The sequence below is a fragment of the Montipora foliosa genome, chromosome 10, assembly GCF_036669935.1.
Source record: "Montipora foliosa isolate CH-2021 chromosome 10, ASM3666993v2, whole genome shotgun sequence".
In the NCBI taxonomy this organism is placed as follows: domain Eukaryota; kingdom Metazoa; phylum Cnidaria; class Anthozoa; order Scleractinia; family Acroporidae; genus Montipora; species Montipora foliosa.
The window spans coordinates 18,349,805-18,362,304 of NC_090878.1; the positions used below are offsets into that span (position 1 = coordinate 18,349,805).

At 37.8% G+C, this 12,500-nt stretch overlaps 1 protein-coding gene across 1 annotated transcript in view; it reads left to right on the top strand.

Moving 5' to 3' along the window:
- LOC137972582 (ER membrane protein complex subunit 1-like) overlaps positions 1 to 11,575 on the top strand; it is a 164,335-nt gene extending 152,760 nt beyond the window's left edge. Inside the window, exons 2-3 of the mRNA XM_068819325.1 lie at positions 5,079 to 5,368; positions 11,340 to 11,575. Of these exons, the coding sequence (XP_068675426.1) occupies positions 5,079 to 5,368; positions 11,340 to 11,575 (526 nt within the window). The remainder of the gene's footprint in view (positions 1 to 5,078; positions 5,369 to 11,339) is intronic.
- The last annotated feature ends 925 nt before the right edge of the window (positions 11,576 to 12,500 follow it).

Genomic DNA, 12,500 nt, shown 5'->3' on the forward strand with positions numbered 1-12,500 from the left:
AACATGCAACCAAGTTCATCATATTCACAATACGGAGTTTAAGAAAGAATGACGGCTATGACTACAATGTCACAAACCAACGATATCATTGGTCAAAAGAGCACAAATAATCGTGCTGCACGTGCAGCACATATTTTAGCAAGTATGTTTGCGGTTCTATGCATAACAGCAACGTGAAATAACCAAATTTGAGGCTTTGACGACAACGTAAGCATGCAATGTTCGTAATTGGCACAGAAATTGCAAGCAATGCCAGAAAACGCTCTAATGAGATCAAAGGAATTCCGATTAATGAAGTGCATACAGTAAAAATATCCCAATATGCGGATGATACGACAATTTTTGTAAGAGACATACAATCAGTTCATAATCTCTTTCATCTGTTAAGCCAATTTGAAAACTGCTCTGGGCTTAAAATAAACCAATCCAAATCAGAATTGTTATGGTTTGGTTCTTTGCGCCACATAAAAGACTCAGTGCTAAGCTGAAAATGTAGCGACGAACCTATTTACGCCCTAGGAGTGTACTCAGTCTCATACAATGAAGAACTTGCACAAAAAAGAACTTCTTTGATAAGTTAAGCCCTCTCCAAAAATTATTAAATCCCTGGTCCTTTAGAGACACATCAATTTATGGTAGAATCAATATCGTTAAAACCCTCGCGTTATCAAAATTAACGTTTATTTGCAGCGTATTGAACACTCCACCTGGTTTTACTGCTGAAGTCAACAAAATAATATATATAATTACTTTTGGAAAGGTAAAAACCCGAAACTTAAAAAGACAACTATCACGAAAGGTAAGAATGAAGGAGGACTTGGTATGATTGATTTTTCATCATTTGATAAAGCTCCGAAATTACATGGGTAAAGCGGTTGTGCTCTGACGACAGTGGACGATGGAAACTTATTCCACTATCCCTGCTTTCGAACGTAGGAGGACAACTTCTCTTTCAATGCAACTACCACCTCAAATATTTATGTAGCAACGAACACTTACCAAAATTCTATCGAGCTGTATTAATACACTGGCAAGAATTAAACTATACAACGCCTAAAGATAAAGAAGATTTTTTAAATCAAATAATTTGGAATAATCGTTTTATACGAATAAACCAATCATCTGTTTATCATCGAATCTGGAATCAAGTCGGCATATGTAAACTTGCCTGCCTTGTTAATGATTTAGGAAATAATTTTTTGTCTCTTTAGGCGTTTGTGCCACAATTTAAAATGAAATGTAATTTTCTGCGCTATCGTAGCTTGCTGTCGGCTATACCTGATCAGTGGAAAAAAAGCATAAAAAGAGACGAGCAACGGAATAAAAGCCTAAAAAGAGACGCGCATCAACATGCCCTGACAAGCACTCAACTAGCGATCGATAAGCTCACGTGCAAGACAGTGTACAATACTCTGATTAGCCGACTGCAGTGTCCACCTACTGCAGAAAAAAGATTAATAGAGTGCGCTTTTGATGCACAAAAGCGACAAAGAGTTTACTCTTTGCCATTTCGTGTAACGAAAGAAGTGAAACTGTCCATTTTTCAGTACAAAATAATACATAATATACTATATACAAATAACATTTTACACAAAATGAAGAAAAAACCTCACCCTTACTGCCGATATTGTATTAATGTTGAACAAACGATTTCTCATCTACTCTTTTCGTGTTATGTTGCGAAATCGTTCTAGTCTGAGTTTACTACCTGATGGTTTAATTTGATTTCTCCAGGAAAGAAATCTAGTCTTTCTAAGGATGAGATAATATATGGAGTGCTTGACGACTGGTCATCTTGTTTAACCCTCAATCACTTAATCTTAATTGCAAAATACATGTACTTTCTTTATACTTATGCCTTAATGATAAAAGACCTCAGTTTGCGGATTTCATCTCCCTTGTACATGATAAAATCGACATAGAAAAATATATCGCTATCATGACGAATAATTCCTCTGCTTTTGTCAAAAAGTGGGCCAAATTTCTCACCTGAGTAAATTTCTGGATACATGTACCTTTAGTTAGTCAGTAAGTCAGTTCCTGTAGTTAGTAATTACATTGCATGTCTTGCCTGTATAAGTAACTTTATTGTATTTTATGCGTCCCGTAATTTATATTAGTATTAGTATTGTTAATAGAGTAAGTAGAATGTAGTGTTAGTGACGTAATTCAGTAAATAATAATAATAATAATAATAATAATAATAATAATAATAATAGTAATAATAATAATAATAAAAGCATGCAACAGAGAATCTTTCATTCTCTGTTTTCACTCTGAAACCGCTCGTACCAAATTGCGAAAGATTTATGATAGAGCAAAGTTATATTTTGAGGTGACGTTTTCGTTGACTGTCGCCGTCGTAGATCTTAACGTCCCTAACGTTATGTGGTAACAACCTCGTTCCCAGGGTCTCTCCTCTCTGCCTCCTTTGTCTCTCTCTCAAACAACAAAAGAGGCCGAGAAGAGAGACCCTGGGAACGATAGTGGTAAATCTTTCTTGAACTGGTGTACTCACAATCATTATAATTATTGCCTTTCACGTCATCAGCCGTCAATTATTTTAATGAAAAAAGAAAAAAAACAAAAAGTAGAGCAATGTTCAAGTGATGTATGGTGTCACCCAAACCGAAAACAAAAGAGTAAACATCTCCCTGTACAACACAGTTCAGGTGATATTGAGCAAAACAACAATGAATGATACTGATCCTTAACAAAAGGAATAAATACCTCTAGGGAAGTACTCACAGCCTATCTACCCAGTGTATCCTAATTTTGCAATCTGGTGGAATATGTATGGTTAGTTGATTTCACCATCGGAATCTGGTTCATTACGGTTTGGGACTTGGCTAATTTGGATGTGCCCTGAGAGAGGAAAAACCACATCAACATTATTATATTTATTTGAAGGGTTGGAAATATGTGTTGCCATTCATCAAGAATTTCTGTTTGAAGTGCATGCACAGCTCTTTTGATACAAGTTCACAAGTTCTTGGGATTGCAATGTTTCCTTTGTATTATGAAAAATCAATGCTTAGACTGAAATTTCATTTTATGTAAAGGTTTGCAATAAAATAATAACATATTATTTAACTTTCATTTCATTTATGAACCTTTTGGGGGAGATCCATTCCAACATCAAAGATCTCATAAAACAATCATGTATTTTGAGTTGGTACTATTTTGAGGTGGTACTATGATCAAAAAAGCACTTCCTTTTTTTCCTTCAGATTTTAAAATTGGGTTTGCTTAACACCTGCCTGGCAAAATTTTGAGCTTGCATTCTTTACTTTGAGTGTATGTTTTGGATTTCATGGTCTGCCATTACTCATGTTGAAAACTGAATGACTAGACCTCAGAGGGTTGGATCTACGGAAAAGTGACGTCATTCAATCAATAGCCTTAACGCAGTTTATTATCCAAAACACGAGTTTAAAAATATGAAAGCCCGAAACTCCTAATTCATTTGCATACAAATGCATTGCATTACACAATGTGCAATATACACATACATGTACGGTATGCATGCTGCATGTACTTTGTGAATCTCTAGTCAGTCGTATTGTTGAAACCTATCCTATTCAAGGTGTAGTCGTGGCTCAGTTGGCTAGTACGCAGCTTTCGGAGCGAGAGGTCCCCGGTTAGATCCTCGGTGACTTAAACGTCTGTTTCGACTTTCCTCTGATCCGTGTAGCTATAGCTTTAAATACCCGTAAAACGGAGCACTGGCAGAGGGAGGGAGTGGGATAAAGGGCGCACTGTCGGCTTCCATTGATATCAGCCTTGTACATGTAGCTGAACGAACTACCGATGTTAAATAAAGTTACTTAACCTTTACCTTTAACTACACAACTAACAAAGGTGGAGTTGGCATCACCTTGCATTCCTTTTCCAAAAATACAGCACCATTGAACATTCTTATACAGATCATAACTTACATGTAATCATTTTATTTTTAATGTTTTCGTTAGGTCTTATTGTATTCCATGCTCGTCACAAGAATGCTAAAGGCCCATTGCACATGGTTCACTCGGAGAACTGGCTAGTGTATTGTTTGTTCAACACAAAATCTCGCAGATATGAGCTTACTGTACTGGAGATGTACGATGGATATACAGAAAGAAACAGGTGTTCTATGTTGGGGAAAAATTGAGGGGGGATGTTATTTAACCATTGCATGAGGTTGCCTGATAAGAGACCATTTTACAGTTGAGTGCCTAGCTACCTCACCAGGCCTTTGAATGAAAGTGAGGCTGGAGTTGACCTTACTTTGATGGAAACCTCATTTCCCTAGAATATTTGTCTCAGTCTACAAAATAGTCTAGTGCAGCCTAGTTTTAGGGGCATTAATTTTTGTTTGCGTGGGCTCAAACTCCGTTCTGATTGAAACCTGGATGTGATTTACGTACACTGTACAATGTAAAATGAAATAAGCTTGCAACCTCTAGTTGACTTTCATAACATGTATACAAGACCCCAAAAGCTTTAAGCTTTGAATTGTTGCACACGCAATGGACACTGAATAAATACTGTAGACGTTCTTTATGTACTTTATTTCAATTTTTGTTATTAGTCAACCAGTTGATGAAAATGCAAAATTCATGGCTCAGTTGAGCCTTTTTGTATCTTTTGTGAATTTTCCAAAATCACTTCTATGGAGGGTTATCCCTTACAGTATAGGCATTCTGCATGCTGAACTCAAGGAACATTTGTCACTTGTCAAATGAAACAACCGATCTCAAACGCCTGCATGAAGTGAGGTTGCAGAGGTGTGCAGCAATCATGCATGATTGAGGCTCTGCCAGGGTAAATTGCGACAAGCAACATGGCCTAAAAAGTAGTGACAGCACTTAATTAAAGTGAAATCGCGACAAACAGCATACTTTCTTTACAATTCTGACAGCAACGTGAAACATTCGCAAAGTATTGACACAAGACCCTTTAAAATTTAGACAAGCGATATGGGACCCCCCCCCCTTCCTGGCAGGGCCTCATGATTTGCCAGTATGGTGATATCGTAGCACTATAGTCAGCCAAGACACTTACATGTATTCTGAAGTTATGACATCCTTTTTCAGCACTGTGTTATCATCATTTGACCCTCCACCCATGCCAATGATCCTTCAACAGTCCTACATATTCCCTACAACAATTCGCACTGCAACAGTCACCATAACAGAGAGAGGAATTACCCACAAGAATCTTCTGTTTGGATTACAAACTGGCTACATCCTCAGCCTTCCAAAGAATTTCTTAGATCCAAGGAGAAAGTTTGTGCCCAATGCACAGGACCGAGAAGAAGGACTTCATCCTTATGTTCCAGAGCTCAGTTTGAACCCATTGGAGTTTATAAATTACAACCAAACTAGTGAGTGAGATTGAGCATGATTGATCATTATTTTGTAGTATAAGGATCAAACCAATGCTTTTTGTTGCATGTCTTTGAGTAAATGGCATCAGTTTGTTGTTCCCTCAGTAGGGTTACTTACATGTATGTAGGTTTGGCAAATGTGGCAAAGCGTCTGGAAAGGGTTTTGGGAAACTTTCATAATGTGCACTGTAGTTACTCAAAACTCTCTTGATTGTTCAGGAACCCCTTAAATGTATGGAATGACAGCAAAACCAGCAACTGATTTCTCATTCCCTGATGTGTCACGAGAAGGGGTGACTGGCTTTCTGCGGTTACACAAGAAAATCTTTGGGTAGCCATTAAACTGTCAATTGCCTTCAGTTAAACATTTACCATTTATCAAATCTTTTACGACTTAAAATACTGTAACATTATTTGACCAAACCCAAAATTTTCGTGCATGCTAAATCTCTATGATGCAACATGTTACATTATTGCTGCCTTGTAGACCTGTGCCAAGAACAAGAGACCTCTCATGAATTTCTGAAATTATACTACAAACATTGCGATGATAACAAGGCCATTGTTACTTGTTAACTGTATGGGTTTTTTGGCAAATGTTTTATTACTGGGTTGCCTATGGCAAACCAGTTGGAATCTGTGTTTAGTTTCGTGTTTTTTTTATTTTTTTTTTCCGTGTCGGTAAAAGTCTTGCCTGTCACTCCCCTGCTAAGTAGTGGCTTTGTGCATAGAGTCTTGTCTGTGTATTTTGTTAGGTTTGAGGGGGCTGGGGGAATACGTAGATTTCCTTGGTGCACACAGATGAACGTTTAATTATTAAACCCGCAATGGCGTCGAAAGTCGTGGTAACGGGGATGGCGTTTTAGTGGCAAAAATATACCTTTATGAGATCAAGAATGGAACGTCAATTGGAATAACGAAACAGGCGGGGAAAATAAATATCTGGAATCTTAAAAGCGACGAGGGATGGTCTTCGAGAACAATTGCGGTCGGATATGAGAAAGTGTGTGTTGTTTCTAATCTTATTTTATAAACTGTGCTGGTATGTAGAACACTGACAGTAAGTGGGAAATTGAGTATGAGTGTAAAAAGAATCGAATGTCTTGAATGTATCACAGTGTTTACCGAAGTGGCATCTCATTTGTCTGGCAATTTGCATTTAATTTGCAGTCAAGCTGTACAGTTTTCAGGTAAAAAAATAATTGAAAATGTGACAGTGAAGAATTATTGGAAAGAAAGGTTGTTGTCTATTTTGTGCTTTGGAAAAGGTTCTTTAGGAAAGAGTTCAATCTTGAACTGAAAAATATATTTATTTGCATATCGTATGGTTTGTGAGACGGATTGTTTCTTGTTTGCACGCACGGAATTGGAATAGAAAGGGTTTTTTTTGTCTCCAATAGCAAATATTTTGTTAGTTTCAATAAATTTCATGCTGGAAAAGGTTATTGTGAGATGTTTCAACTGTTGTGATTCATTGTGCTGTGTAGTATTCGAGTTTAACTAATTTGCATAAGTGAGTTGAAATTTAATGCGCATTAAATAAAGATGACAGGAATTTGTAGGCATGATCGTTCTGGCAAATGATTACAGCTGGCGATCGTTTTTAATTAAGGTCAGAAAAAGATTTCAGTATAGTCACTCTTGTGTAAAATGAAGTTATTGTTAACTTGAGAAAACAACAATAGGGTCGTTTATACGAGAGAAAATAAGCCGCGGCTTACTCTGGACCCGGCGTACATAATACGCCAAAGGAACTATTTATACGAGTATAAAGCTGTTAACGTAGACTTTGCATCATTTATATGGGCTGTTCGCGTTTTATTTTCTCTCGTATAAACGGCCCTTATATTTCTTTAACTTTTTTAAAGAGAGAGATTTCGCGCAAATTTTATTTCGAGCTATTCAGTTGAAATATTATTTCTCGCCATTGGCTTCGTTTGCGTGATCATTTACTGGTGTTGGCATTTAGGAGGTAGTTGTTTGGTTCTAAACGAGTAGGAATAAAACGACCAGGAATGAGCGAATTTTAGTGGGTGTGCGATAGCAACACGAGACAGGAGTCGAGAGATTCTAACGATAGACAGATATTATCTAACCCCTCCTGAAATAACCGAAGGAAGGCAGGCGTTGGTGGTTTGTGTGAATTTATAGCACTAAGTGGATGGAAGTCGTCATGTTTTGATTGGGCAGCTTCAGAGACGTCCTTCTGAGGAAACAAGTTGTTAAAATAGCTAATTGTGATTGGAGAATTTCGATCCTAAGTATAATAAGTATAATGATGCCTTTTATTGACAGGCAAAACCATATGATTGAGCGTGATCATACCAAATATCATTTGTTTGCGCGATCAAGTTGTGGTGAAGTGTGCAGCCCATGACAGTATGTCGTTTGTGAGCATATTGCTTTTTGTTGTATTAAGCTTCTTCCTCGGAACGCTCAAACAACTCACTTATGCACACGCCGTTTGCGGTAGACCCACACTAAAAGATGCTGTTGAGCGATTGTTTTGGCCTGGGTTGGTCCGCAAACTGAAAGAAAGTTTATATGTTGAGAACAAATGTGTACTAAATGAACAAATATGTGAAAATCATGATATGAACTGCACTGAAATCCAAATGCCAAAGGAGAGAAGCACAGAACTGTGAAAGTTTCCTGAAGAAGAAAGTTCCTGATCTTAAAGTTAGTGCTAGCGGTATCGAGCTAGTCGCAGAGATGTACGCCTAGCCAGATGCATTTAGTTAAATTTCTGAAAAAGGTGAATTTTCTGTCTATTTGTATTATCATGGCTTTTTGTTTTCTGCTGTTACTGAATCCCTTTGTATTTGGAGCTGTAACGCTATTTCATGTGCAATTACTTGTATCGTTTGCAATTATCCTCACTAGTGGTGTTGTTAGCATTTTTACTGGGTTGCCAAACCCAGTCGGAATCTCGGTTTCATTTCGTGGGTTTTTTTGTTATTTTCCGTGTCGGGAAAAGTTAGAAGGAATCGAACACCACAAGTAGATCTGTGATCTCTGTTGTGTGTCTCACAGTGTTTACTGAAGTCGCATCTATTTAAAGTTTGCCTGTTTGTCTGGCAAGTAACATTCATTTTAAGACTCAACTCAGCAAAGGTAAAAACAAATTGGAAATGTGACAGTGAAAAATTATTTGAATGAAAGCTTGTTGTCTCTTTTGTGCTTTATTATTTACGGTCAAGGTTCTTTCGAAAAGGGTTTGATGTGAACTGTAAGAAATTTATTTAATTGCATATGCTTTGAGATTGTGTGTTTCGCTTGCTCGCACGCAACTGAAATAGGAAGGGTTTCTTGCCTCTTATAGCAAATATGTTGCTTGTTTCAATAAATGTTTCGCTGGAAAATATTTCTGTGAAATTTCTAGCTTTTGTAAATTTATCATGTGTAATTTTCGAGCTTAGCAAATTTGCATACATGTGTTGAAATGTGATACGGGGAGAATTTTTGTGGTAACGCATAAGTCACGAAAATAAACAGGTCTGTTGGAAGCGTGCTTGAGTTTCAACAAAATGACCCCCAAAATCGGCAAAATATTGTGACGCTGATGAATAATAAAGTAGCTGCTATTACCAAAACGATGGAATTACCTGGTGATAAATAACCTTGTCTTGGAGAGTAAATTTTTGATTTTGCAGAAACAATGGTCACTGTGACCTCTGAGAGTGATCTTTGTGTTGAATTCGCACATTTCTTGTCAAAATTTATAACAATTGAAAGAAAAAGAAAACTAACAAAAACAAAAACCCGGTATCTTGGCATCATTTGACACAGATGCTTCACTGTTTTGCGAGTAAACATGGCGCGGTAACTTGATCACTCTGCCCGCTGAATTCGATGTGCGATTTACTCGGTGCAGCCAAAAGTACAATTACAACAAAACAACTAAAATCTCCCAAAATGTTTTTCGCTGATGGTAACTTTTTATATTCGTGGTTCAAAATGAATGTTGTTTTCACGTCGTAAATTTTCTTACCGATGGCAAAATATTTTATTGTCGATCGACCGTCCTGAAACTTCCTTCTGCTCTTCTTAAAAACTGTGTATCCATATTTATTTACTTTTACATCAATATTTGTTTTGCATAAAGCAAGCTTACAACGATCTGTATCTTGCTTGGTTCGCATTTGATAGCATTAAAATAGAATTTTCGGTCCTATGCTTCTGTTACTCAGTGGTATATTTCTTAGGTCGCCCATCCAGATACTAACCCACCGCACAGGGTTAACTTCAACTTCAAACTTTTGTTTACAAAACTGTCAGGTGCTGTCAGTACACGCTTACACTTGTGGTGGAAAGAAGTTGCATGATCAACATGTCAGCCCAGAAGCCAATGTTTCTCGATTCCCTTTTATTCTGTCAACATGTCTCTCCCAGAAGACAATGTTTTTCACTTCCCATTTATTTTCTTCAATCTTTCTGGGTTCAGTACTTTGCTAGTAACCACATGTCTTCTCAGGCTATTTACCCAAGACTTCTACCATGGCACTACAATGATAGACAATACCAAAACAATATCGTGCACTATTAGAGCTACATATTACGCAAGGACAACTTGAATCTCCTGGAAGACAACACACAGCTCAGTTGACATTATGGAATAAATCGCTGTGTTACTTCACTACCACACGTAAGCAATGCGTGTCAATTTTTTTTAAAGAGGACAGGAATTTCTTCTTTCTGACAAATTCAATGTGCGATTTACTCGGTGCAGCCAAACTTGTACAATTACAACAAAACAACTAAAATCTCCCAAACTGTTTTTCGCTGATGGTAACTTTTTATATTCGTGGTCCAAAATTAATGTTGTTTTCATGTCGTAGATTTTGTTACCGATGGCAAAATATTTTACTCTCGATCGACCGTCCTGAAACTTCCTTCTGCTCTTCTTAAAAATTGTGTATCCATATTTATTTACTTTTACATCAATATTTGTTTTGCATAAAGCAAGCTAACAAAATCTGTATCTTGCTTGGTTCGCATTTGATAGAATTAAAATGGAATTCTCTGTCCTATGCTTCTGTTACTGAGTGGTATATTTCTTAGGTCGCCCATCCAGATACTAACCCTGCCGAATAGGAAATAATTTCAGCTTTCAACTTTTGTTTACAAAGCTGTCAGATGCTCTCAGTGCACGCTTACACTTGTGGTGGAAAGAAGTTGCATGATCAGTGTCAGCCCAGAAGCCAATGTTTCTCGATTCCCTTTTATTTTCTTCAGTCTCTCTGGGTTCAGTACTTTGCTAGTAACCACATGTCTTCTAAAGGAGCTATTTATCTAAGACTTCTACCATGGCGCTACAATGATAGACAATACCAAAACAATATCGTGTACTGTCAGACCTACATATTACGCAAAGACAACTGTCAACATGTCATCCCAGAAGACAATGTTTTTCACTTCCCATTTATTTTCTTCAATCTTTCTGGGCTCAGTACTTTGCTAGTAACCACATGTCTTCTCAGGCTATTTACCCAAGACTTCTACCATGGCACTACAATGATAGACAATACCAAAACAATATCGTGCACTGTTAGAGCTACATATTACGCAAGGACAACTTGAATCTCCTGGAAGACAACACACAGCTCAGTTGACATTATGGAATAAATCGCTGTGTTACTTCACTACCACACGTAAGCAATGCGTGTCAATTTTTTTTAAAGAGGACAGGATTTTCTTCTTTCTGACAAATGATTAATTAATAGGCCGGTAGCCAGGTTTTTAACCTCAGAAAAGGAGCTGTTTCGTCGTACGAACGTGTGCGGACCTGTGAGCCAAAGGGCCTCTGCTGGTATGACTTCTGGGTGAGCCCTTAAATGGTCTTAATGACCCACCAACTTGAAAAAAATTGCCTGGAACGCTGCACGTACCACAGGCAACCCAGTGTACCCTCACGGAGGGTCTAGTTTCAATTCAAACATTGATGTTTAAAATTCTCTTCTTTTCTTAGTTTCTAACATAAATGGAATCTACACTGCGGGGTCTGGGCTGGAATCAACATGCCTTGTTTTTGCATATGGATTAGACTTGTTCTGGACAAGGGTGACGCCATCAAGAATGTTTGACGTGCTCAAAGAGGACTTTGATTACTGGTTCATAGTGGGAACTCTTGGTATCTTAGTTCTTGTTTCCATTGTCTCCCAGAGGCCAGCATCAATCAAAATGCTGCAACAAGCGTGGCAGTGAAACATCTAAGTAGAACAGTTTTTTAATTCTTGCCTCCTTGATAAGCTCTCCGATGAATGTACACATGAATGGTGATGCGCACCTCATCAAAATAATAGACTGCCCGAAGTTCCTTCTCCTGTAAGTCAGTCAGGCCATTCGTTTTGGTCATGAAAGCGAGCCAAAGAGCCGAGGGGGAATGGGGAGAGAGCGAGGTGTGAAGAGGGCGGCGCTTGACTGGCTGTTAAAGAAGGGACTGCTAGCACTATAAAATAATGTCTCTACAAGAATGTGTGCTAAATTGATCGCTCCCCGCATTGACACACTATTTCAAAACACAACACATTAAGGAATTTAAACTGGTGAGAAACAGACCAGCTTTTTGCAAGTGCTGACAAGGAGAACGTTTTCTCACAATTTCAAGTTTAATGCCCCTAACCTCTAAGCTTCCTTGCCTCTCCAACTTACTTATCGCTCTAAGGTTATTTAATTTCTTTCTTCTGCGAAGGGAAAAAGGAAAAAGAAAGAAAGATGTAGTCACTATTCCATGCAACAGAAAACACCACGAAATACTCTCTTCTACAAATAAATCTGCAGATCACATAAAAAAAAAAAAACAGAAAATTGTATGTATTGTCAAGCGCGTTTCACTGAAGGGCAAATATTAGCTGTAAGGAGAAACCTTAGAGCGAGTTTTAATCGATTGTCGTAAAACCAAAACCAAAGTAATTACTTTGACCAATCAAAAAAGACGGCGACAATCCAGTAAACCAATCAAAACTCGAAGTAATTACATGTAGCCGACGCAAAGCGCGGGAAAATGTGCATGTGCAAGCCACTAGTGGTTTTGGTTTCACTTCTGATTGGTTGAAAAAATCGCGCGAGAACTTTGAACCAATCACTGAGTGAAGTAGTGAAAAACCAAAGCAATTCGCCACAATTCGCC